The 27,888-nt window shown below is 44.3% G+C and overlaps 1 protein-coding gene across 1 annotated transcript in view; it reads right to left on the bottom strand.

Moving 5' to 3' along the window:
- Positions 1-343: 343 nt before the first annotated feature.
- The window catches only part of LOC142592604 (uncharacterized), a 45,414-nt gene continuing 17,869 nt past the window's right edge, over positions 344-27,888 (bottom strand). Inside the window, exon 3 of the mRNA XM_075704141.1 lies at positions 344-1,970. Within this exon, the coding sequence (XP_075560256.1) occupies positions 1,585-1,947 (363 nt within the window). The 5' untranslated portion in view covers positions 1,948-1,970 and the 3' untranslated portion in view covers positions 344-1,584. The remainder of the gene's footprint in view (positions 1,971-27,888) is intronic.

Raw genomic sequence — 27,888 nt, 5'->3', positions numbered from 1 at the left:
TATGAGGAATACTAAAAGCCAATAATAATTCAAGTCACCGTAATGAACTATATAAAAGTGCCCAGAAAATCACACTGACAGAGAATAGAAGATCTGCTAGTTAGAGGAATACTGTACACATTGTGTATTTAGAGTGATAAATTGGTTTTAGGGCAATTTCAGAAGTATAAGAATTATGCCGTCCCCTTTATCACAATTTTCTCACACACTGGAGAGCATTGATAGTGCTACTATACATATATTGTACCCTATCCCATAACTTAACATGTATGGCAAAGAGTTACCAAATCATAATCAACATCTGATATTAAAGAGAGTTCGTTGTACCAAATCAACAAAAAAATGCAGTTAAGCCAATTTTATTGGCTTTTCACACAGAAAAATTCACAAACAGTGCCACTTTGTACCACTCTCGGCACTATTATTGTGAGGACAGCATGCTCCATGGGCAGGTTCTTCTTTAAACCACAAAGGAATGTACAACAGAGCATGACCTCCAAAACTACTGGCATAGCTATATCACACATCCTACTGGCAGTATCCAAAACGTGGTGTTTATGATGTCACTTATGGTGCCTGCAATATGCCTAAGCATGGCCTTCAAGATTAGTTTCGCTTACCCTGAAGGCTCATTCATTGGAAAGTGCGATGTGGACACTGCAGTGATTAAGGGTAACTTGAATAGCATAAGAATTGCGTGGTCGCCTCCAGTCGCAATTTTGCTGGCAACAAGTCATCTTCAAAATGAAGCAAGCACTGTGAGGTTCCCAGAAGGTACTCTAGCATTCTGAATGATTCAATACTTGCATTACATGAACACTGCTATGCTGACTGCAGTGCAATACTGGTACAGGACTAAACATTACAAGTAGAGACGACGTCAAAGCCATGACAAAATACTGTACAAAGACTACTGTACACAAATATGAAAGAGCCACAAAGCTTGTACACATCACAGATAGATTACAGTACACCAAACTAGATAACCAAAAGCACTTTCTGTTGCAGAAACAGTTACACCACAACAAGCTGGCAGAAGTGTGAGTAACTGCCAAGCACTCAATGCAGCTGTTAATGTTACAACTGAAAGTGGAATAGAGTAAGCAGACACACATACAAGTACTGCTTTGCAACTGACATGGCAAAACAATGCTTGCATGCATTTCGTGTGCCCAGTGGTAGTTACCTTTCATTGCTTCCGTGTAGGGGGATGCCTGTGCTTATTTCTGTGTGCCATGTTATATTTCTTTCAGCCAAACATGTGGATAAAATCCAACATCAAACTTAGTGTGGAAACAATGAAAAGGACTGAGGGCAACAGCCTATTGTACACCCTCTGTCCTGTTCATTGTTTCTTCTCTGAGAAGTTTGATCATAGAACACCAACTAGCTTGATTACTGGCATAAATAAACAAATCCAGCTCACACAAATGTCCTTGTTTAGCAATCATGTCCTGATAAGGTAAGAACATCATCTCTCCCTATTAACAATAGGGAGCACCTATTACAAAACAAGTCATTTCCTGTCAACTCCTCATAAATAACCACAGCCTCGTGAAAGTACTTGCAGGAGTGACTGCAGTGTCAATGCCTCGTGCGGTCAAAGGCAGAGCGAGGAAGCCTGTCACGTTGCGCCACTGGTGTTGACTGGCCATGCAAGCGGAGGTGGTGGGCACGGGCATTGCCGCGCTGTGTGAAAGTGGCCGGGCACAGCGGGCATCGGAAGGGTCGCTCGCCGGTGTGCGTGCGCAGGTGGCGCACCATGTCTGAGTGGCTTGCAAACGCACGGCTGCAGAGGTGGCACCGAAACGGCCGCTCGCCTGTGTGCACCCGCTCATGCAGCACCAGGTTGCTTCGCCACTTTGATGCATAAGGGCATAAGCGACACTGGTACCGCGAGGCCTCCGCTGGCAACTCTGCACCACCTCCAATGGACAGACGAGGCATCTGTGTTGAAGCTGGTGACCAATCTGCATGCCGAAATGAAAAGGTCAATTAATTTCTGTTTTTTCTAGCATTGCCTTTCGGTGTACTTCTATTACGATACATATTCAGTTGGCTTTGTGTGATTGTAAAAAGAAATCAAGTCCTTCAGATTTTCCTGTTTTTGCTCATTGCATAACGACGGCCTCGAATATGAAACCCTTCATGCCACGAGGTTGCATATGAGGTTTCAGTGGCCAGCTGCCAGCTCTTCAAATATTGTTTCTACGCGACGCCTGCAGTTGAAAGGATGTTTCATATCCACTGACGTGTCTTTCAGTGGCATTCTCTTACGCTCCCAGTGCTAGATCTAGAACACACACACAACAGAGTGGTCTGGAAGACACCTGCTGTCATAGCTCGACTGGTAGAGCAGAGCACTGCACGTGTAACGTGGTAGTGGGTTCAGTTCTCACAAACCGTAACTTCTCTTTTCATCCACTCTCATTTTCTTCCTCCTCATTATTTCTACACTACAATTATAAAGCACTTCTAAATTTCTTCTGAGCTTTTTGTGGCTTCATTGTCCATGGATTTTATGTAGTTGTAACGAGCATTGTACAGGTTACAAAGCTAACCTTTTCTTGCAGTGTAATGTGCATTTTGTTGTGGTTCTGGTGAAAACAATGTGGTGTTGTCAGCCCGACTATCTTCCATGCAAATTGTACCTGTTTGTATATGTGACGCCTTGTCATTCCGTCTTCTTTTTCTCACCCAATCAACTTCAGCTTAGCATCTGGCTTTCAGACGGGACATCTTGTAACTGTTTAATTATATTGCAATATTTCTCACCTGCAGGGCTCAATATTCAATACTAATTGCACCTACTCTCACATCGCATCACATATTCAAATGTATAAACATTCAACGTCTTTGTGAAGAAAGCAACGCCTCTACCAAATCATTCCGACTTATTGTCATTGAAAACTGGAAGAGCTTACCAGAACCAACAATATTATTGTTGTGTTATGTTTCTCATGCTACCATTGACATACATTCCTTACTTGTGAAGAAATCACAATGTATTTAGTCTACACTTTCAATATTTCAAGTTTCACTTGTATAAAAAAGTATGTTGTCGAGCAATCCTTCGTGGAAGCTTATACGTAGGAGTTCATGGAAAATTGCAGACAACTTATTTCACTGTTGTATTATATACGAGTGTAAGTTAAGATGTAGAGTGCTAAAGTTATGATTAGAGGCCAACAACTAAGGACATACTAATGATGAAAGTGTTGCTTCGGATGAAAAACGTGTCATACATTTTAATAAAAGAAGGAAGGAGGGACAATGCTTAGAAATACAACAGTCAACAGTGTGTTCAGCAGCAGTTGGTCACTGACAGTCTAGTACATTCATGTGAAACATATTTATCAATGACCTCAACTCAAGAGCAATGAGAGCAACCTGTCATTAAGCTTCGTCTCATATTTAGCACGCAAGACTGAGCAAGCTATGCAAGTAGTGGGATCACAGATGTCTCATTCCATACATTTTGCAGTGCAGCTTTCTTTAATCTACAATGTTTTCAATGGAATCACTTAAACTACACCTTACGGAAGTAAAGTTGCATCAAACTGCATTTAATTATGCATTTTTGTGCTTCCAGCATGCGACAGTACTATGATTTGGTCACAAGACCAGGTAGTGTGCTATGGCCGCTGGTTCCAATCAGTGTGTCACTTTGCTTCTTTGGTCGTCAATAGGCCCAGATCCGTGAGGCCTCCCATGTAAAGATTATGCCATATTTTGCAACATAAAGCTATGGAAGTAAATGTTACGCTGAATTGCACTATGCATATGTATGTTTCTGTATCATGTGTGATGCACTATTTCTTTGTTTCGTATGCAGTAATTAAGAGAAGTCTCTCTAGCCTTTGTAGCATTGCCCGCTACGTATGAAACGGATCACAGTACCACATCTGGAAGCAGGCTATGAATTCAACTTACAACCACTCCTATTTAAGGACGAAAGAGAGCAAGTGGCAGATATATGCCCAAAACACCAAAGGAAAGAGAGGACAAATCTTCTAACGAGTAAGACAAAAGTTGTGAGCACTTAACAAGCTGTGCAGACACACATAACAGCAACCACACTCTTTCTCAAGTCGAGATGATATGAATCAGCACCACGCCTTCGTCAACGAGTGAACACCTGAAACCATGGAAGAGAAAAAATGCAATATCAGAACTTTAAGTAATTTTGTTTTCTAATGCACAGTCACATATGAAGTATACTAAAAGCCAAGATTATTTCAACTTACCACAACGGATTATTTCAAAGTGTGGTATTGCAGCCTACAGGTTGACAAAGAGGGCCAACCAGCCATTACCCAACGAATGATCTCCCTTTATTTGATGGCACCCAATTATGTACATGGGGATAACAGTGCCACAGCCGTTCAAAGGGTTTCTAGACTGAATATTGAAACCAAAACTAACGACACAACATATTCCTTCGTTAAAACTTTCAGTGGCTTAGTAAACTGTTAGTGGGTTAGTACTTCAAGGTGGTTGTACATTAACAACTCGCGCTCATAAGGGAAACATAAGGCAATGAAAAACGGTGACCAGTCAAGAACAAAGGAACATTGTTAACGTAAGTACACTCAGGAGCAACTACAAATTCTATATACAAACCCATAAAAACCTCATTCTCTCCCTACAAAAAAAAGTTTATCTCTACAAAATGTTCAAAACAACATAGACTGTATGAAAAGAAAAAAAAACTAATAGAATTGTCACACATATTCGCCGTAACATCTCAAAGGTTGTCTTGCTTGTGGCGGTTGGACGCAAACAGGAGCTAGACCCGGTTGCGGTTCAGGGGGGTCTGGGTCGGGGGCAGCCTGGTCGGCCACAACAGCAGGAAGAGGCGCACCTGCTTGTGGCTCAGGCATGTCTGGGTCAAAAGCAGCACAGGTAGCCACAGGAGCAGGCAGAGCCGGAGCCGCCGCTTGACATGCCTCACGAGCAGCTGGTAGCCCAGGGTTCCCCGGTGATGGGAACCTCGGTGTGCTAGCCTCTTGCACTTTCCAGGTCTCCTCTGGACGCAGAGAACGGGTACCCGAACGGACTTTGGCAAGCTTGGATGCATTCCAGGTCCTGCCATCATCAAGGCGGAAGGAGCCCGTGCTGCTCCAGCACTTTGCAGGGACTGCCAAACGAAGAGTCTCACTTGAAGGTGACAGAGGGTTACCTCACCTGAACGAAGTCACTAACTGCAATGCTAGTCTTCTTCGCGGCTCGATGAAAATTTGTACGCTTCTTGCTGCTCTCTTGCATACACTTCATCCGATGACACAGATGACGAAGCTCGATAGATGGGTCCTTGAAGAAGGAAGACAACGGGTGCCCGACGACGTCCAGGTGTGTTCTCAGCAGCCTTCTATGCAGCAACAGAGCCAACGCAACTCCCGTGATCGCGTGTGGTGACGACCACTGGGCGAAGTGGTCAATGTTCCAGCAAAGCTATCTGCATGAAGTTCTTGAAAACACGGCTGAATCGTTCTACAAGCCCATTCACCTGGGGGTAGTACACCGAACAGTGCGAGAGGTGAATGGTACGATTGTTCAGGAACTATTTGAATTCTCGGGAACAAAACTGAGGCCCATTGTCGCATACAATCTCGTCAGGGTAGCCCTCTCAAGAAAGTACTGAGAGCAGAATGATTGCCGCTGTGCGCATCAACACCTCGATGCGAAACTGTACTTCAGGCCACTTGCAAAAGTAGCCTACGAGGGTGACAGCGAACCTGCAATTGTGCGGCGCTCTTTCCGTGGGATCAACTTTGATGATGTTGATGGTGACCTTATGCCATGGACGCTCTGGCAGGGGCACAGGTTGTAGCAGAGTCAGCGCAGTCTTGGCATTCTTGTCTGCAGCCTTGCAGACTATGCTGTTGTGAATGGCAATTTCCACATGCTTGTCCATGCCAGGCCAACAAAACTGCTCTCATAGTTGCGCCTTGGTACGAACTATCCCAGGGTGGGCTACGTGCACGGTGGAAATGGCCTGTGGAGTAGGGGAAAGAGGAACTACAATCCGGTGCCCACGCAAAAGCAGGTCGTCAACCACAGCCAGTTTTTCAGCACGGCTAAGAATGGCTGAAGTTCAGCCGGGATGGACTTGTGGGGCGGCCAAAATGTTGCGACGTAAGCCTTGATTTTCTCCAAAGTAGCATCTTATGCAGGGGCTGCTGGAACTGTTCTTTGGTGAGGCAGAGTGGAGAAATGAGACACGACCTCTTTGTTGAACGAAGCACCTCCCTGCGACACAGACACTGAAAGGCTGGACAGTGCATTCGCATGTTGATTCTCTGACCCCTTGCGGTACTCCACTATAGAGTTGTAGTGCAGAAGACGCTCTGACCAGCATGGGATGTGAAGGGGGCACCTTCTCAAGTCGTGAGACGACAGAAGGGGGACTAATGCTTGGTGGCCCATACGAAGTGTGAAGCGCCGTCCCCAGAGATGTGTGTGCTAACACTCGCAGGCCCAGACGCAAACAGGTGCTTCACGTTCAGAAACTGCACATTTCCTCTCTCCTGGGGAGAGTGTGCGAGATGCGAAGGTGACTGTGCGTAGCTGGTACCAATCCATTTTTTTTTGGAGAATAGTGTCAAGGCTGCCGTCAGAAGCATCCGTGGACACAACCACTGGAAGAGTGGGACCAAACATCTGAAGTACTTTGCTGGATGACAACAGGAACTTGACCTACTGAAAACAAGCGTCAACGGCATCACTCCAGGTGAAGGACTGATTCTTGCGGAGCAATGCATGCATTGGATACACGACTCCAGCAAGGCTGGGACAAACTTGGCATAGTACTTGACTAAGCCGAGGAACGAACGCAAACCAGCGGCGTCAGTGGGAGCGTGAGTGTTCAATAGAATCCACTTTCTCCGGCAGCTGTGAGATGCCTTGAGCAGTGGCCCTGTGGCCCAAGAAAGACAATTTGACGCAAAAGGTGCACTTGTGATTGAGCTTGAGTCTAACTGCCTTGATGCGGTGGAGAACAGTGGCCAAGTTCGTTTGGTGCTCTTGGCTGGTCTCGCTGAACACAACGATATCATTTATGTAGAGCACAATGCCAGGGCACCCTTTGAGAATCTGCAAAATCAACTACTCGAAGGCTGCGGGGGCAGACGCCAGCACAAAGCATACCCACTTAAAATAGAACAGTCCATTGTGAGTCACGAATGCAGTCAAGTCTCAGCTCTCGGCATCCAGCAGAACCTTGTGGTAGGCGGATGGAAGATCCAACTTGGAGAAGGTAGAGGCCCCGAAAGGGTAGAGGCACCGACGAGACTGTTCAGGAGCTCTTCAGTGTGAGGAAGCGGGAAGCTGTCGGCGATGAATGCTTTGTTAGGTTCCTGAAAGTCAACACAGACTCGAATGCTGCCATCCTTCTTCCTTATCACGATGATAGGGGACACCAATTCTGAGGCATTAACACCCTCGATGACATCCAGTTCTTCCACCCGACAAAGCTCTTCTGAAACTTGAAGTGGGAGTGTCAGTGGGAGGCGCCGAAGTTGTTTTGATACCACAGGAGGCACTGCAAGTCGGATCTTGATCCAATGGACGAAACCCTCGGTGAGACCAAGGCCTGGGGAGAAGAGGGAGCCAAAAATTTTAAAAAATCATAATCGGCATCTGATATTAAAAAGAGAGTTGATTACACTACATCAACAATAAAACACAGCTTGGCCAATTTTATTGGCTTTTCACATAGAAAAATTAACCAACACTGCCACTTTGCACCATTCTCGGCACTATTTTTGTGAGCACGGCATGCTTTGTGGGCAGGTTCTTCTTTAAACCAGGAAGGACTGTACAACGGAGCATGACCTCCAAGACTGCTGCCACAGCTATATCCCACATTCTACTGAGGGTGTCCAAAACCTGGTGTTTATGATGTCGCTTACAGTGCCTGCAACGCAACATACGCAAGGATGGCTTTCAAGATTAGTTTCCATTACCCTGAATTGGGGAACACAATACAGACACCAAGGTGATTGAGGGCGATTTGAATAGCATAAGAATTATGCCACCTCCACAAGTCACAATTTTCTCTGCAAGAAAAGTCATCTTTAGAATGAAACAAGCACTGCAAGGTTTACAGAATGTACTCTAGCATTCTGGGCGGATTTAATACTTGCCTCACATGAATACCGGTATGCAGACTACAATGCAATACTGGTACAGGACTAAAAATTAGAAGCAGAAACAAAGTGAAAGCCAAGAAAAGGCACAAATGTTAATGTACACAATGGTCAAAGAACTACACCAGCTTGTTCACATTATCACAGGTTGTCTACGATGAAATAAACAGGATAATCAAAAGTACCTTCTGTTGCAGAAACAGTTACAACGAGTAGTGATAAAAATACTCATGACAGTGCAAGTAACTGTACAGTATTCATACGCAGCTGTTGATGTTACAACTCAAAGCGTAACACAGTAGACGCCTTGTATCAGACATTGTAAAACAATGGTTGCGTGTGTTTGTGTGTCCAGTGGTAGTTACCTTTCTTTGTATAGACGCAGGTGAGTAAGTGTGTTTCTTCCTGTGCACCATGTTACATTTGTTTACAGTAAAAATGTGCACCACATCCAACTTAGCAAAATTTCTTTTTTTAGCAAGCATAGCTGGAAAAGGTCACAACTCTATCTCTCCCCATCCACAGGACACACCTGTTACAGAACAAGTCATATTCTGTCAACTCCTGTCCAATAATGAGAGCCTCTTGTAAGCACTTTAAGAAATGACAGTTGATTATCTAGACAAGTAAGAATATATTTGAGCACATTTCTACCCATACGATTAAAGCTCATGGTACCATTGCTTCAATTCAGAAAATCACTTTCTTTTACTGAAAGAAAAAATCATATTGAAGCTTTAAGTCTGGGTGTACATATTTGCCAACCTGTGAGCAGTGAACTTGGCAAAATCTCAAGAACATGACTCCAAAGAAGAAAGAAAGGTAGGGAGGTGGGAGAGGAGGTGCAGCAGAATAATTTTTTATTGCATCTTCTGAGCACACTTTATGATAACGATTATTTGCATTTAGGTGCAGCATACAAGCACCAAATATAGTACAGTGAGGATTGACAAACAACACATTGTTTATAGATCACAGTGAGTTTTTCACCGACATTGCTATTGTCAATTTTGCCTGCTTTAGCAAATCATCAGTATAAACCCCCTCGAAGCCAAGTACTTACTCCTCTGGCATCCTTTCACCACCAGAAGACGTTCTTCGAAAACAGACGAGCAAATAGCTTTGTGTAAGCATTGATGCAAAAATTCATAAAGTTGTAAAAAGAGCACTAATTCGTAAACATTATGCAAAATTTGAGAGAGTTCGGAGGTATGCATTACTATGTGTGAAAAACTAAGAATTGGTGATAATGATGTTCAGATCTGTGATGTTTTCCATGTAATAATTACGTCACATTATGTTACACACACACTTAAAAAAAGAAAAAAGCTCACACAGAAACTCCTCTGGTAGTTGTCCAAGTATGTGTAAGCATTGTGCCACATGCTCATCTACACGCAGCCCGATGTCATTATCAATGTTATGAAACGTGATCTGACCAGTATAAACCCTTATCAACCCTCAATGGTTGTTCGCTCAGAACATTTGCCAGAGTTAATTAGCCACAGTTAATTAAGATATAGTTAATTAAGATATGGTTCTTTAAGGCACTCAAACCCTCGACCTTTGGTGGGAGTCAAACCCACGACCTTTGGTGTTATTTAATGTGAATTAGGGTTAACTCAGTGAAGCTGTTGCAAAACAACCACTGCATTTGCCAGGGGGGGGGGGGGTATGAAATGCTTTACTGATGGTTCAGACACTTGTTTTGAGCTTGCTTATTTTTATGGAAAAATACACTGTTCTCATTTCACTTCATTTTATTACCTTAAAGACCCCCTTCAGGGTATTACATAAGGTGTGGCTAACATGTATATACAAGAAAAGGCAGCTGTTACAGTGAAATACAAGTCTGAACAGTTTCTAGAAATTTGGAATGACATATGAGTTCTATTCTGGGTGTTGTCTGGGTGATTTCAATGAATGCGAGCACTGTTCACTTGATTTTGCTGTGCACTTGTAGCCTCTATGTGATGTGGGTATGAGCAATTGCATTTCTTCCTTTTTGCATTTTAAGGGCCCTGCCAGGGCGGCTTGGCAGCCATTGCGTTGTGCTACTAAGCACGAGGTCACGGAATCCAATCCCGGCCACAGCAGCCGCATTTCAGTAGGGGCAAAGTGCAAAAACGCCTGTGTTCTGTGCATTGGGGGCATGTGAAAGATCCCTTGGTGTGCAAAAGTAATCCGGAGTCCCTCACTATGGCGTGCCTCATAATCAAACTGTGATTTGGCACCTAAAACCCCAGAATTCGAACATTGCTTAAGGGGGTATGAGTCATTAATTGTCTTGAGTGACGGACAAATTTCTCATTGGGTAGGCATAGAAGTGCTTATGCATTTAAATCTACCAAACTTCATGATACATCAAATTATTTGATGTATACCTATATAACTATTTTGAGTGCAACATGATGTATTTTTAGTGACAAAAGCAATGGAAGTCCCTAAACTTTGTAGTGTTACCCGCTACATGTGAAATGCAGTGCAGTTGCTATTCAAGATTCAGAAATCATCTGCTGCCACCGCATAGAACAACCCGCCGTGGTTGCTCAGTGGCTATGGTGTTGGGCTGCTGAGCACGAGGTCGCGGGATCGAATCCCGGCCACGGCGGCCGCATTTCAATAGGGGCGAAATGCGAAAACACCCGTGTGCTTAGATTTAGGTGCACATTAAAGAACCCCAGGTGGTCAAAATTTCCGGAGTCCTCCACTACGGCGTGCCTCATAATCAGAAAGTGGTTTTGGCACGTAAAACCCCAAATATTATTATTATTATTATTACCGCATAGAACCACCATGTTGTATCTAGAGCACTGACAACTTCTGTTGTCAGCAGCTGCATAGTACTAAAGGTGCGTTGGCTGTTACCCTAACCATATTATTGTTGCAATATAACAGGGGGTTAAAGGAGCCATGACATCCAATTTTCGAGCCTAATTATGCATTGCATGTAAAACGGCAGACATCCCACAGCAAACTGTCAGAATTTGAGTGCATTCAATGCTGTAAAGAATTTGTATTTAACCGTAGTATTACGACAGTTCAGCCATATAGCACTCTGACAAAACTGGTAACAAAACGATTTATACCCGCAGTTACAGCTTCCTTGGAGTAACGGAAGCCTATCTCGGATGCCATGCTTCTGTACATAAAACTCAGCAATACAAGCCAAACCAGTCTTTGTATAGAATCACATAGGCATCACAAATAAATAAACCTTCACTTCGCATTAATTCCAACATGTGCATTGGATGTGCGCAATATTAACTGGTAGGAAAAGAAGATAAGATGAAAAAAAGGAAAGCATGAACATTTCATGAAAATTATTGTTAAAATCAATAAACATGCACTTGTGTAAATATGTAATATGCATAAATATGTGTGTATGTATGCATTACCATAAAAGATAATCTTCTGAAGGACGCTTTCAAATCTCTCGCTCACACAGATGTCAACCCAACGTTGGTTCTACTGAAATTTTTTTTTTTTTTTGTGTGTATAACTACATTGGACTCTCTACTTTGTTACAATGATAAACTTAGAATAGTTGGCAGGCCGTATCATGTTCCCTTTAAGAGACCAGCTGCCACAAGCAACAAGAAGAGGTGTCCCTGGACTCTCGGCACAACCCGGCTTTCATCTTGGTCTCTGGTGGGCCTGTGATATTGTGAATACAGTGTAAATAGTCTCTTTTGTATGTGTCTCTCTAGACATTGTGGTAGAAGTACTCAATCCCCGTTGTTCCCACAAAGCTCCGCAGCCGTCGATACATACAGCTTGCCGCAATGTTGCAGTTACCACAATGCCTTAATGTGCTCCTGCAATGTTACGTGTGGAGAAACACAAAGAAAAGAGACTATTTACAATATATTTATGAGGTCACCCTTGGATCACAGTCCCGCCAGAAGCCGAAATGGAAACTAGCTCCTGCTAAGAGCACGAGCAACAGCAGTTCTTTTAAGTATCTGTTGTATAATAAGAATATTGATAAGACATGCAAAATGACTTGAGAGTTCTCAATTCCCCAGTCAGTGTTGTCAATTAGGCAGAATGTCGGCTCCTTGTGAGGATTCTCAGCAGCAGCATCAGACGTGGCATTTCACTATTTCATGTTTAGGATACTCGGAAAGTGCTTATCAAGCAACTTGAATATGCCTGATTTACAACATTGTGAAAAACAATGAAAAAAGTGAACCCACTATGTTACCACACATTGACACAGACAGCAAACACTGAGCCGTCTTCCCGCTCATTTTACTGAAACACTTTACACAAACTACTCAATCCTGCAGCATAGATTAAATAAAAAGTGCCAAGATGCATTCAACTCGTTTCAAATATTATTGTTCTCACGGGGCTTCTAATCCAAAAGTTGTAAGTTCAAATCCTTGTCCAGTTCACAACACTTTTCAGGCTTGAAGTGGTGCCTGACATTGGCAAAAAAAAAAAGAAAAAGAAAGAAAGAAAAAAAGGAATGCCAAGAGCTAGTGAGGCTATATTAGTCCAGGTGCAACCAAATTAGGGGACACTATAACCAGACCAGGAATTTGCCTGCCTGGTACCGTATTCGGCCACTACCTTCCTTCTCACGACTCTTACAATTAACTCACGGCCCTCGGTCCCCAAAGGCTGCAGAGCACCTGACCAAGGCAGCGGTCAGACCTGCAATGTGGCAGTAGGTGCTAAGAATCTCTGGATCAGGACAGGCTGCCACTGGAAACTGAACCTGGTAACGTTTAACATGCAAGCCCTCTGGCTAGCTTAGCAGGGCTCTTTCAAGAATTTTCAGGCATTGCCTGGAGTATTATTAGTCTTACTAAGGTAAGAAAACTGGTGACGCTTATACAGTGCTGACCAACGGCCACATCCTCTGAAATAGAGAATTGAACTGGATTCTAGGGTTTTATGTGCCAAAACCACAATTTGATTATGAGGCATGCCATAGTTGGGGACTCCAGATATTGTGATCACGTGTGGATCTTTAACATGCACTCAAAGCATGGGACATGGGCATTTCTAAAGCATTAATTACAGGGTAGCGGTCGTTGTAATAAAGCTAAATAGAAGATTAAAGGTAGTACAAGCCTACACTCCAACCTCCAGTCATGATGAATAAATAGAACAGTTTTATAAAGACATTGAATTAGAAATGAGAGAGGTGCAAAGTCAGTATACTGTAGTTATAACTGACTTCAATGCAAAGTGAGGAAAAAGCAGGCTGGGGAATATCATCATCATCATCATCATCAGTCTGGTTACGCCCACTGCAGCGCAAAGGCCTCTCCCATACTTCTCCAACAACCCCGGTCATGTACTAATTGTGGCCATGTCGTCCATGCAAACTTCTTAATCTCATCATCCTTCTTCTCACCATCCTTCAACAAATTTGCTGTTACCTGATCCTCCCCAGCTTTCCCCCTTTGCATAGCTCCCAAGGCTTTCTTTACTTCTTCCAGCGTTACCTGTGGGGTTTCGAATTCCTCTAAACTATTCTCTCTTCCATTATCGTCGTGGGTACCAGTATATATCTCTATAGAACTCGTCAGCCACTTGAACTATCTCATCCATATTAGTAATGATATTGCCGGCTTTGTCTCTTAACGCATACATCTGATTCTTGCCAATTCCTAGTTTCTTCTTCACTGCTTTTAGGCTTCCTCCGTTCCTGGGAGCATGTTCAATTCTATCCATATTATACTTCCTTATGTCAGCTGTCTTATGCTTGTTGATTAACTTCGAAAGTTCTGCCAGTTCTATTCTAGCTGTAGGGTTAGAGGCTTTCATACATTGGCGTTTCTTGATCAGGTCTTTCGCCTCCTACAATAGCTTACTGGTATCCTGTCTAACGGAGTTACCACCGACTTCTATTGCACACTCCTTAATGATGCCCACAAGATTGTCATTCATCGCTTCAACACTAACTTCGTCTTCCTGAGTTAAAGCCGAATACCTGTTCTGTAGCTTGATCTGGAATTCCTCTATTTTCCCTCTTCCCGCTTACTCATTGATCGGCTTCTTATGTACCAGTTTCTTCCGTTCCCTCTTCAGGTCTAGGCTAATTCGACTTCTTACCATCCTATGGTCACTGCAGCACACCTTGCCGAGCATGTCCACATCTTGTATGATGCCAGGGTTAGCGCAGAGTATGAAGTCTATTTCATTTCTAGTCTCGCCGTTCGGGCTCCTCCACGTCCACTTTCGGCTATCCCGCTTGTGGGAGAAGGTTTTCATTATCCGCATATTATTCTGTTCCGCAAAGTCTACTAATAGCGCTCCCCTGCTATTCCTAGTGCCTATGACATATTCCCCCACTGCCTTGTCTCCAGCCTGCATCTTGCCTATGTTGGCATTCAAGTCGCCCATCAGTACAGTGTATTTTGTTTTGACCTTACCCATCGCCGATTCCACGTCTTCATAAAAGCTTTCGACTTCCTGGTCATCATGACTGGATGTAGGAGCGTACAGCTGTACGACCTTCAATTTGTATCTCTTATTAAGGTTCACAACAAGACCTGCCACCCTCTCGTTAATGCTATAGAATTCCTGTACGTTACCAGCTATATTCTTATTAATCAGGAATCCGACTCCTAGTTCTCGCCTTTCCGCTAAGCCCCGGTAGCACAGGATGTGCCCGTTTTTTAGCACTGTATATGCTTCTTTTGGCCTCCTAACTTCACTGAGCCCTATTATATCCCATTTACTGCCCTCTAATTCCTCCAATAGCACTGCTAGACTCGCCTCACTAGACAACGTTCTAGCGTTAAACGTTGCCAGGTTCATATTCCAATGGCGGCCTGTCCGGAATAAGCAAATGCTGGGGAATAAGCAAATGGCAATTATGGCATCGATTCTAGGAATAGTAGAGGAGAGATGTTGGTTGAATTCACAGAAAAGAATAGACTCCAAATAACAAGAACTGCAGTAACAGGAAGCGGACCTGGAAATGTCCTAATCGAGAAACAAAAATGAAATAGGTTTAATTATGTCTGTCGATCCCAGCATAGTGAGGTATGTACAATTGCTGGGTAGGGTAAAGGGCAGTGACCACAGATTAGCAAGTTCTAATATTGCTCTCAATTTCAAGAGAGAAAGAGCAAAATTAGTCAGGGAGGAACAGGCCAACCTAGATGCAGTAAGTGTAAAAGCAGATGAATTCAGACTGGTAGTCACAAACAAATATGCAGCTTTATGACAGGAAGATGAAGATAACAAAGAGGTAATGAATTAAACTCTAACTAGGCTGACTTCAGAGGCAAGTGAAGTGGGAGGTAAGCTCAATCAAGTAACAAAGGAACTAATAAGGAAACAACAAAGCATGAAAGTGTCCAACTCAGAAGATCTGATAAAATTTGCAGTATTGTTAAAAATGATCAACATGAAGAAAGTAATGGGTACATGAAATTATGGCATCAGAAAGATTGAGGATACAGTAATAAAATGACTGCAGCATGAAATCAGTGAAAAGGAAACTTGGCATAGGACAGGGCAAGATGTATGCAGTGAAAGATAAGCAGGGTGATGCCATGGATGGATGGATGGATGGATGGAATAAGTTTAATGAAAGGTCCTGCGAGCTACGGGGCACAACGTCCCGTAGAGTAGGCTACTCCCACGTAGGGGCCGGGAGTTGTTACTCCCTGGCCGCATCGTGGGCTCGCTGGACGGGTAATGTCATCGGCCAGGTCAGGTCAGGTCAGGTCAGTTTATTTCCTTAAAGGCCCCTTTATCAGGGGTGTTACATAAGGGGTGGGGTACATATTGTAACAAAACAATTCAACATGATAACAAACGAAACATTTGTAAAGTGGTAGATACCTTGTATAAACAAGTACATACTCATGTCAAATTGTCAATTAGAATAAAAAAGCAACAGTTAATTTGGCCAAAGAGAAGGAACAGTGGCAATGGACAATTCACTTCAGTAACTAGTGGAACATTTTAAAAAAGGTAGATACATTGCATACAATCAAAAACGTATGGTAGATGATGAATTTGTACAAAAAGGTAATTAATTTGATAAAATTGAAGCAACCTCAGCAATGAACACATGGTGAATATTTGTATATACAACTTGGTGGGGAAGGGCATTCCAATCAGTTACTGTTCGAGAAAAAAAAGCAGAGAAGGTAGTTGTGTGTGAGCGTGGTTTTAAAACTTGAAGTGGATGATAAGCACGTTGCGATATTCTTGCGGGTGGAATGATGTATGGCACACGATTAAGTGAACTGTAGAAAAACCTATGAAAAAGACCAACGCTGGCTATCTTACGGTGGTGCGAGAGAGACTCTAACTCAGATTTCTCTTTTAAATATGATATGCTTACGTCATATGAGTAGGATGAATGAATGTATCTTACAGCACGATTTTGGAAGCGCTCAAGTGCGTTAAGATATTTTTGATATGGGTTCCAGATTGGTGATGCATACACGACTTTAGGCCTGATAAGTGATTTGTACGCCCCAAGTCTGACATCCTGAGGCGCATGACGCAAGTGGCGCCTCATAAAGCCGAGTGTTTTGTTCGCCAATGATACTATGCTGTTGATAAGCATGCCCCAGTTAAGATCACAGGAAATTAGACGCCTAGGTACTTGAATGATTTTACTGTTTCAATCCGATTGTTGGCTATTGTGTAAGAAGGCAAGAAGGGTGTACGACTACGAGTAAATGACATATGTTTACATTTTTTGGGATTAAGAGTCATTAGCCAATGGGCACACCAAGACTGTACATGGTTGAGGTTTTGTTGCAAACTGTCTCCATCAGTGTCATTGTTAATGGTATGATAAAGCACGCAGTCATCAGCGAACATCCAAATTTTGCAAGTTACATGAAGGGGCAAGTCATTGATGTATATTAAATATAGAAGTGGTCCAAGAACAGACCCCTGAGGGACACCTGATGATACCGGAAGGTTGACGGAGGACTGGTCGTTGATAGAGACGAATTGCTCACGGTCAGTGAGGAACGTTTCTAGCCGTTTTAATACATCCATGTCTAAATTCCAGAAAGAAAGTTTATGTAATAAGTGACGGTGAAGGACTTTGTCAAAAGCTTTTTCATAGTCGAGGAAGATAGCATCAGTTTGTTTATTACAGTCAAGATTCGCATGAAGGTTGTGAAGGAAAAGAGCTAGTTGGGTCTTGCAAGAAAAGCCCTCACGAATTCCATGCTGTGCAGGATAAAAAAATTGTTGGCTTCTATATGGTCCATGATGAGTGAGTAAATGATGTGCTCCATTATCTTACATGGAAGACTCGTTACATGGAAGACTCGTATCTTACATGGAAGACTCGGGTGATAATTTAGTGGGTTATTCCTGTTGCCTCCCTTGTAGATAGGAATGACCTTTCCTGCTTTCCACTCATAAGAGATGCAACCTGCTGAAAGTAACTGAGAAAATAAGAGACACGAAAATGCAGCTGAGATATGCTTAGTATTTTTTAACAGTTTCGAGTTAATACCATCGAAACAGGTGGATGAAGGTAGTTTGAGGTTATCAATTACTTTAGAGATACCATCTACGGAGAATGTGATGGCCGGCATTACAGATACTATGTCACTAGACATTAATGGTAGGGAAGAACTAGTAACGTTAGTAAAAACTGAGGCGAAGGCATTGCTGAACGAAATGGCGCAGTCGGTATCAGTCATATCTCCAGAATCGTCAGCAAGAGTTATAGCGCGAGTTTCGTTACATAAGTTATAATGGCAACAATTATAACGGAATTATATAATCGGCAATTTCAATTATATAGTAAAAGCAGCAGAAGAATTCTATACTGACACATACAGTACCTAGAGCAGCCATTCAACCTTCACTAGAAGCAGTGATGAACAGGATACAGAGCCTCCTTCTATAACTAGCCATGAAGTTAGAAGGGCCGTGCAAGACATGTCCTGGAGAAAAGCAGCACGAGAACATGGAATAACAGATTTAATCGAAGATGGAGGAGATATTACGCTTGAAAAACTGGCGGCCCTTTATACGCAATGCCTCACGACTTAAGTGTTCCAAAGAGTTGGAAGAATGCCAACACTATACACTATACTAATACATAAGAAGGGAGACATCGCAAGAATTGAATTATATGCCCATTAGCTTGTATTGTATTGTACAGTATTCATACTTTCAGTATTCAGTAATCTTTCAGTGTTCAGTATTGTATAAAATATTGAGCAAGACAATTTCCAATAAGGGCAACACTCGACTTCAGCCAACCAAGAGAACAGGCTTGCTTCAGGAAGGGATATTCTACAATGGATCCAATCCATGTCATTAATGAGGTAATCGAGAAATATGCAGAGTACAATCAACCTCTCTATATGGCTTTCATAGATTATGAGAAGGCATTTGATTCAGTAGAGACAACACGAGTCATAGAGGCATTACCTTAATCAATGAGTACAGGAGGCATATGTGAATATTTTGGGAAATATCTACAAAGATTCCATAGCCTTGGCTCGCCACAAGAAAAGTAGAAAGTTACCTACCAATAATGGAGTCGGGCAAGGAGACACAATCTCTCCAATACTATTCACTGCGTGCTTTGAAGAAGAGTTCAACCTATTAAACTGGGAAGGCTTAAGAGTGAGGATCAACGGCGAATATCTTGGCAACCTTCAGTTTGTAGATGACATTGTCTTGTTCAGCAACACTGGGGAGGAATTATAACAAATGATTGAAGACCTTAAGAGGAAGCTTTAGCTCGGGCCCAACTCCGATGAAGCCTACTCAAATAGATGTAAAACACAATAATGTTTTTCTGAATTAACCTCTGGACCGATTTTGATGAAATTTACTGCATTTGAGAGAGAAAGCTAAATTCTAGTGACTGTTGGAAGCGGAATTTCTATTAGGGCCTAAATTTTGTTACAAGAATTTTCAAAAATCCAAAAGTTTCAAAAAATAGAAGCACGACGTCTACAAACTAATAGCTCTGCATCAAGAACCGATATTGTGGTTCTGCAAATGGCATCCGTTAGATCATTGAAGGCGGACAAATTCATATGTCACTTTATATCTTACATGAATTTGTTACATTGTGTACAAGGGTTCTGCAAAAGCTGTATTTCCATATTACTAAACTTTTTGAGAAAGCGTTTGATTCAGTCGAAACCTCAGCAGTAATGGAGGCATTATGGAATCAGGGTATAGACAAGCCGTATGTAAACATACTGAAAGATATCTATAGTGGCTCCACCACCACCATAGTCCTCCATAAAGAAAGCAACAAAATCCCAATAATGAAAGGTGTTAGGCAGGCAGATACGATCTCTCCAATGCTATTCACAGAGTGTTCACAGGAGGTATTCAGAGACCTGGATTGGGAAGAATTGGGGATAACAGTTAATGAAGAATACCTTAGTAACTTGCGATTCGCTGATGATATTGCCTTGCTTAGTAACTCAGGGGACCAATTGCAATGCATGCTCACTGACCTGGAGAGGCAGAGCAGAAGGGTGGGTCTAAAAATTAGTCTGGAGAAAACTAAAGTAATGTTTAACAGTCTCGGAAGAGAACAGCAGTTTACGATAGGTAGCGAGGCACTGGAAGTGGTAAGGGAATACATCTACTTAGGGCAGGTAGTGACCGCGGATCCGGATCATGAGACTGAAATAAAGAAGAATAAGAATGGGCTGGGGTGCATTTGGCAGGCATTCTGATATTATGAACAGCAGGTTGCCATTATCCCTCAAGAAAAAAGTATATAACAGCTGTGTCTTACCAGTGCTCACCTACGGGGCAGAAACCTGGAGGCATACGAAAAGGGTTCTACTTAAATTGAGGACGACGCAATGAGTTATGGAAAGAAGAATGATGGATGTAACGTTAAGGGATAAGAAAAGAGCAGATTGGGTGAGGGAACAAACGCGAGTTAATGACATCTTAGTTGAAATCAAGAAAAAGAAATGGACATGGGCAGGGCATGTAATGAGTAGGGAAGATAACCAATTGTCATTAAGCGTTACGGACTGGATTCCAAGGGAAGGGAAGCGTAGCAGGGGGCGGCAGAAAGTTAGGTGGGCGGATGACATTAAGAAGTTTGCAGGGACAACATGGCCACAATGAGTACATGACCGGGGTAGTTGGAGAAGTATGGAAGAGGCCTCTGCCCTGCAGTGGGCGTAGCCAGGCTGATGATGAAATTTTTTTATTCATGTGTAACATATCAATTTTGTCCATTTCAGATGTACTGTTAGATGCAATTCACAGAATTGTGGTATTATTTTTCATTGCTGAGTTACAGAGGTGTAAACATGATAGTTTCATTTGCTGAAAATTTTCAATTTTTGCCAATTTTTAATAAAGAGCTGATGACCTAAATCGAAAATTTGAAACCAACAGTCACTAGATTTTAAGCTTTCCTTTAAATGCAATAAACCTTGCCAAATTTGGTTCAGTGGTTGCCAAGAAAATCGAATTCTCCTTATACATGTATTTAGATAGGACCACCCAAGTTAAAGCTTCCTCTTAACACAGAAAGTGTAAGAGTGGGTTGAGATGCAGAAGACAAAGATAATGTTCAATAGCCTGACCAGGGAACAAGAGTTCAGGATCGCGAGTCAGCCTCTAGAGTCTGTGAAGGAGTATGCTTACCTAGGTCAGTTGCTCACAGGGGACCCTGATCAAGAGAAGGAAAATTACAGAAGAATAAGAATGGGTTGGTGTACATACAGCAGACATTGCCAGATCCCGACTGGAAGCTTACCACTATCATTGAATAGAAAGGTGTACAATCAATGCATTAAAATTAATTAAATTATGGGGTTTTACGTGCCAAAATCACTTTCTGATTATGAGGCACGCTGTAGTGGGGGACTCCGGAAACTTCAACCACCTGGGGTTCTTTAACATGCACCTAAATCTAAGTACACAGGTGTTTTCGCATTTCGCCCCCATCGAAATGCGGCCGCCGTGGCCGGGATTCAATCCCGCAACCTCGTGCTCAGCATCCGAACACCATACCCACTGAGCAACCACGGCGGGTAATCAATGCATTCTACCAGTGCTAGCATATGGGGTAGAAACTTCAAAGTTGACAAAGAAGCTCGAGAACAAGTTAAGGACCATATAAAGACGATGGAGCGAAAAATGTTAGGCGCAGCGTTAAGAGACAGGAAGAGAGCGTTGTGGATGAGACAGCGAACCGGGATGACCGAGATTCTAGCTGACATTAAGAGAAAAAAAAATGAAGCTTGGCAGGCAATGTGCAGGGAAGATAAGTGGTGTATCATAAGAGTTACAGAATGGCTGCCAAGGGAAGGGAAGCGCAGTTGAGGACAGCAGAAAATTAGGCAGGGTGAAAAAATTAAGAAATATACAGGTACAAGTTATAATCAGCTAGCACAAGACAGGGGTAATTGTAGATTGCCAGGAGAGGCTTTCTTCCGGCGGTGGTCATAAATATAAGCTGCTGATGCTGCTGGTGCTGCTGATGATCATGATGACATTTATCAGTGAGTTTGCTTTTGATGCACTTTCTTGGCATGCACAGTTGTGCACACAGCACCCAAAAAGGTTTATCTCTAGATACCCGAGCAAGGCTTAGCAATAAATCATTTTTTACTGTCAGTTTTTATTAGCAAGCAATCCCTTATAAACCTGAACAGATTACTGTTTGATGAAATGGCACTAGTACATCAGTGCACAGCTTCAGGTACATGAAAAAAGTCAGCATCTCTGAAGTGACACAATGAAATGCAGGAGTGAGTGCTGAACTGGGCTGGTTGGTGCATGTTGCAGGGAACTGAATAGCACAAAAGAATGCATGCGGAGTACAGATGACAGATCGAGCACTGACAAAAGACCAGTCATTATTGCATATCAACTGCAATACTATAAGGCAAAGTCAATCTCTACAGAAATGAGTCCTGCAGTCTTGATTCCCATCAACATAAAGAACTCTTTCATTTACTTAAACATATGAATAAAGCTAACGACATCACAGTTCATTGTGCTGATCCTGCATCCTGACTAGCAGTGCAACGTCATCGCAGTTAAAATGGACCTCATAGACATTTTCTGCCATCAGTGATGATTATATTTTTCAAAACTGGTCATAACAAGATTATTAAATCAATGACACACTGCGCCAAATGCATCTGGCTTGAAGTCGAGAGTTGCACTTTTTCTATTACATCAATGAATGATGATAATTTATGGATTTTATTGATGTGGAAGGCCAGATACGGCCAGAGAGCGCCAAGCAAAAGATAATGAATTGATTGTTGATGGTAGAATGTGGCAAATTTCAGAGTTGTCAGATTTGTGAATCAGAACTGTGAATGGTAGATGTAACATGGCTGTAGAGAGGCCTAAAAATTAATTGCTGTGTGACGAAGAAGCTCGGCAGGCTGAAAAGCCCCGTTGCCATCGCGTGGCTCGTACCCAGTTCGTTCGCTGGCTGCGCCCTACCTGCTGGTGCCGAGTTTGTCGCTGCTGCTCTACGGGCCGAATAAACCCCCCTTTACAATTGGTGGAGCTGCTGGGTACAACCAGAATTCTGGAACTTTGGAATCAGACACTGCAGCCCGTCTTCATAATAATGGAAGAAGGACTACCACAACCACAACCCGCTGCCCCGGTGACTACCGTGGTCTGCCCTGGCCCATTGCGTTAACGCGACCTACCCATCTTCAGTGGTACCGAAGACCATGACATAGAAGACTGGCTCGCTGACTACGACCGGGTGAGCATCCACAACCACTGGGATGACACCAAAAAACTTAATTACATGTCGTTTTATTTGAGCGGTGTCGCCAGCGTGTGGCACCGCAAACACGAACGTGATCTGACAACGTGGACGGCCTTCAAGACTAACGTGACAGAGGTATCTGGGCGCCCCGCGGTTTGCAAGCTTCGCGCCGAGCAACGTTTGCGTGGCCATGTGCAACAGTGCGGGGAGACATTTACCAGTTATATAGAAGATGTTGTCGACCTCTGCAACCGCGTTGACGTCGCAATTGCTGATGCCGAGAAGATCCGCCATATCGTAAAAGGCATTGAAGACGACGCCTTCCAGATGCTGTTGGCGAAAAATCCCTCGACAGTCTCTAAACTCTTCAGTCTGTGTCAAAGCTTTGACGAACTGCGCAAACAACGCGTAGCCACCCGCCAATCTACACCTCAGGCCACTTCAATGTCGAGCTTAGCTGCTGCCCCGGATAACACTTCGCTGCTGCTACAGATCAAGGAGTTCGTCCGTGAAGAGGTGGCTCGTCAGCTTTCCTTGATTCCACTTGCACACGGCCAGCCGAGTACTCCGTTGGCGCCCGCTCTGCAATCTGTGATCAAGGAGCAGGTAGCCGACCACATTTCGCCTTCTTTTTAGCAGGCTCCGACGGCCGCTCCCCTGACGTACGCCGAAGTCGCGATGAGACCTGCGCCACAGACCTAAGGCCCCCTTCGCCCACCTTTGCGCCCACCCGTATCCCCTCCAGTCCGTCCACTGGTGCACTATGCATTGCCTCAAGGCCATTGGCGCACGGAAGGCAACCGTCCGGTTTGTTTTAATTGTGGCCGTGCTGGACAAGTGGCACATCACTGTCGCCTGCTTTCACCGAACGTCCCGAGCAATGTGCGTCCGTATGCACCACGTTTCCAACAACGCCGCAACTACTCGGACACCTTTGAATCTCCTCCTGCCATCAACACCGCATTCTCCACCGCTCACTGTTCACCTTCTCCTCGCCGCCGCTCGCTTTCTCCCATGCACAGGCGGCGGAGCCCTTTGCGCCAGGAAAACTAAATATCGCAGTTCAGGAGGCGAGAACTGCAGTGCCAGCGAAATGTATAAGGCCTCACACTTCCCCGAAGAACGTTATTGAAGTCTCAATAGAAGGAACATTGACGCTAGCACTTGTCGACACCGGCGCTGCACTTTCAGCGATAGATGCTCGTATTTGCCGCAAGATAGGAAAAGTGATGACGCCGCTTTCTGGACTGTCTCTTCGAACTGCCAACGCGCAGCACGTCGAGCCATCCGGTGCCTGCACTGCTCGTGTCCCAATTCAGGAGGTCCTCTATATCATAGAATTCGCTGCGTTGCCATCATGTTCACACGACGTCATATTAGGTTGGGACTTTCTCTCCACACATTATGCGATCATTGACTGTGCCCGCGCCGAAATCGAGCTGTTTCAGTTTTCGACCGATATTATCACTGACCATAAGGACCATTGTCGTAAAATCGCTGTTTCAGAAGACACCGTTATACCTGCCTGGTCTTCCACTCTTGTCAGTATCTCTTGCGACTCTGTAGATGACGGCGCAGTACTCTTCGCTCCGTTCGAACTCTTGGTTCGCCGCCGTTCACTACCACTGCCGTTCGCCGTCCTCGAGTTCAAAGCTGGCGCCTCTCTCATGTGCGTCTCAAACCCATCGACTGAACCATTTACTTTATGCCGCTGTGAAAGCCTTGGCAGAGCAGAGCCACTGACCTCATCTTCAATATTTGACACGATGGACGACTCCACTTATCTTGCTGCTCTCGAGGCATCGCCTCCTCAGTCACTGCCGCGTTCTTTTACACCAGCTATTGCCAGTGACCTTACCACGACGCAGCGCGACGAACTTCTTCGCTTGCTCCAAGGCTTCTCTTCCTCTTTTGATTGCCAAGCAACATCACTCGGACGCACAACGACTGTTTCGCACACTATCGATACTGGGAGCCATGCACCAATTCGACAGCGTCCCTACCGAGTATCGGCGACTGAAAGGCGCATTATCAATGACCAGGTGAACAATATGCTCAATCGCGGCGTCATCCGGCCTTCTAGTAGTCCTTGGGCATCACCAGTCGTCCTAGTTAAAAAGAAAGACGGCCCCATACGATTTTGCGTCGATTATCCAAGGCTTAACAAGATTACCCAAAAGGATGTATACCCGTTGCCACGTATTGACGATGCACTTGACTGTTTGCAAGGAGCGGAGTTTTTTTTCCTCCTTAGATCTCCGCTCTGGCTACTGGCAGGTGCCCATGGCTGACGCTGACTGTTCGAAAGCCGCATTTGTAACACCAAACGGCTTGTATGAATTCACTATACTGCCGTTCGGTCTGTGCAATGCACCCGCCACCTTCGAACGCATGATGGACGGCATCCTACGCGGCCTGAAGTGGCATACTTGCCTCTGCTACCTCGACGACGTTGTCGTCTTTTCCCCTGATTTTCCGACCCATCTTCGGCGTTTACATCAAGTTTTGACCCGTCTCCGGAATGCTGGTCTCCAGCTTAACTTAAAAAAGTGCCGATTTGCAGCTCGAAAACTGACTACATTAGGCCACGTTGTCTCCAAAGAAGGCATTCTTCCCGATCCTGCTAAACATCGCGCCGTATCCGAATTTCCGAAGCCCACTAACTTGAAAGCACTTCACAGCTTCATTGGCCTATGCTCTTATTTTCGACGTTTCGTTCGCAATTTCGCTACTGTGATCGCACCACTAAACCAACTTCTCCAAGGTGAAAATGATCTTTCTGCTTGGTCGGAAGCCTCTGACGATGCCTTTACGACTCTTCGTCACCTACTCACGTCTCCGCCAATCTTGCGCTATTTTGATCCAAGCGCACCTACAGAACTTCACACTGGCGCCAGTGGTGTCGGCCTTGGTGCCGTGCTCGCACAACGCAAGAACACTAATGCCGAATACGTAGTCGCTTATGCCAGTCGTGCCCTCACGAAACCTGAGGCCAATTACTCAGTAACAGAAAAAGAGTGCCTGGCTATCGTATGGGCTCTTCAAAAATTTCGTCCATATCTCTACGGTCGATGCTTTGACGTGGTGACGGATCATCACACTCTTCGCTGGTTGTCCAACCTAAAAGACCCATCGGGCCACCTCGCTCGGTGGGCCCTCCGAATCCAGGAGTATGATATCCGTGTCGTCTATTGTTCTGGACGCAAACACGCTGACACCAGTGCCCCATCACGCTCCCCCGTTACTTCAGACAGCAGCACTTCTACCGACAGACATGACATTTCACCACTTGACATACTGGACATGGCATCGGAGCAACGAAAAGACCCATGGATCGTCATGATATTTGACTTTTTGTCAAATCCTCCGGCAACTTCGGCACCTCGAGCATTACGCTGACAGGCGCAGCATTTCACAATCCGCAACGGACTTTTATACCACCGCAACTACCACAATGACGGCCGCAAATGGCTCCTAGTAGTGCCTCGCCCCCTACGACAAGATTTGTGCTCCGCTTTTCATTCTGACCCGCAGTGTGGTCACGGCGGAGTGTCAAAAACCTACACACGGCTTCGCCTACAATATTATTGGCGAGGGATGTACACCTTCATCCACAAATACGTACGCTCCTGCATTGCCTGCCAGCGACGCAAATGTGTCCCGCATCTCTCCATCGCACCTCTCCAACCACTTCCCTGCCCAGCTCAGCCATTTGACCGTGTCGGCATTGATATATACGGGCCTCTTCCATCTACTGGTGCTGGCAACCGATGGATTGTTGTCGCCGTAGATCATTTGACACGGTATGTTGAAACTGCCGCCTTGCCTGCCGCATCAGCAAAGGACATCACCTCGTCCATTCTAAACAACTTCGTTCTCCGCTATGGCGCACCTCGTGAACTGTTGAGCGATCGGGGCCGCATATTCCTCTTGGACGTCCTGCAGTCACTCCTATCTGAATGCCAAATTATTCACCGCACTACTACTGCTTATCATCCACAGACCAATGGCTTAACAGAATGATTCAACGGAACTCTTGGTGACATGCTATCAATGTATGTTGCATCTGACCACTCCAACTGGGATCTTGTACTTCCGTTCGTCACTTACGCATATAACACTGCCTCTCAAGCCACTACCGGATTCTCACCATTCTTTCTGCTTTACGGCCGCCATCCTCCAGCACCATTGATACGGTTCTCCCGTACCGGCCGGACCCTGCTGAATGCTCACCTGTTTCTGCGGTTGCTCAGCACACCGAGAAATGCCTACAACTGGCCCGTTCTTTGATGTCTGCTCAACAGTGCCGCCAAAAAGACCGCCATGACCTCAATCCTCCCCCTCACCCCTTCCCCGTCGACTCACTCGTGTGGCTTTGGGTCCCGCCTGTTGCTGCTCCTGGCCTTTCGTCCAAGCTCCTCCCGAAGTACCACGGGCCCTACCACGTGGTTGCACAAACACCACCAGTGAACTACATGGTCGAACCTGTATCGCCATCCTCCGATCTGCGTCGTCGGGGGCGAGAGACTGTGCGCATTGACCGGCTGAAGCAGTATTACGATCTGCCCACCTCTTCCTAGGTCGCCAGGATTCTTTTGTAGATAAATAGTTTAAGAATACATCAAGCATAGATGGGACGAAATGTATTGCAGTTATTTTTTCTTTATTTATTAACTGATATAAATAATCACAGTCTTTATGACCTTCAGCTTTAGCAATAACTACTGCGGCACCATACCAATTAGCCCATAATAACTCCCATATACATACATCAAAGTTATAAGGTATTTTTTGTAATATTCTATCTTTATTAGTTAATGGATATATAGATTGCATCCATACGACTCTATTGATAATGCCTTTATGTTCTAAAGCTACCCCCTTAGGTTTACCAGTAGTTCCAGAAGTGTAAATTATATAAGCTAGATTATTTGGTTGTACATTAGTGCTCAAATTATCTTTACTATAGTTTTGAAACTCTTGTAAATCTGTAACAATAATCTCTATAACTTGAGCTACCTCACTAAGTTTATCAGTTAA

This window comes from Dermacentor variabilis, chromosome 9 (assembly GCF_050947875.1).
Source record: "Dermacentor variabilis isolate Ectoservices chromosome 9, ASM5094787v1, whole genome shotgun sequence".
Lineage (NCBI taxonomy): Eukaryota > Metazoa > Arthropoda > Arachnida > Ixodida > Ixodidae > Dermacentor > Dermacentor variabilis.
Note: the sequence above shows the minus strand (reverse complement) of the source record. Positions and strands in the feature narration are given on the sequence as shown.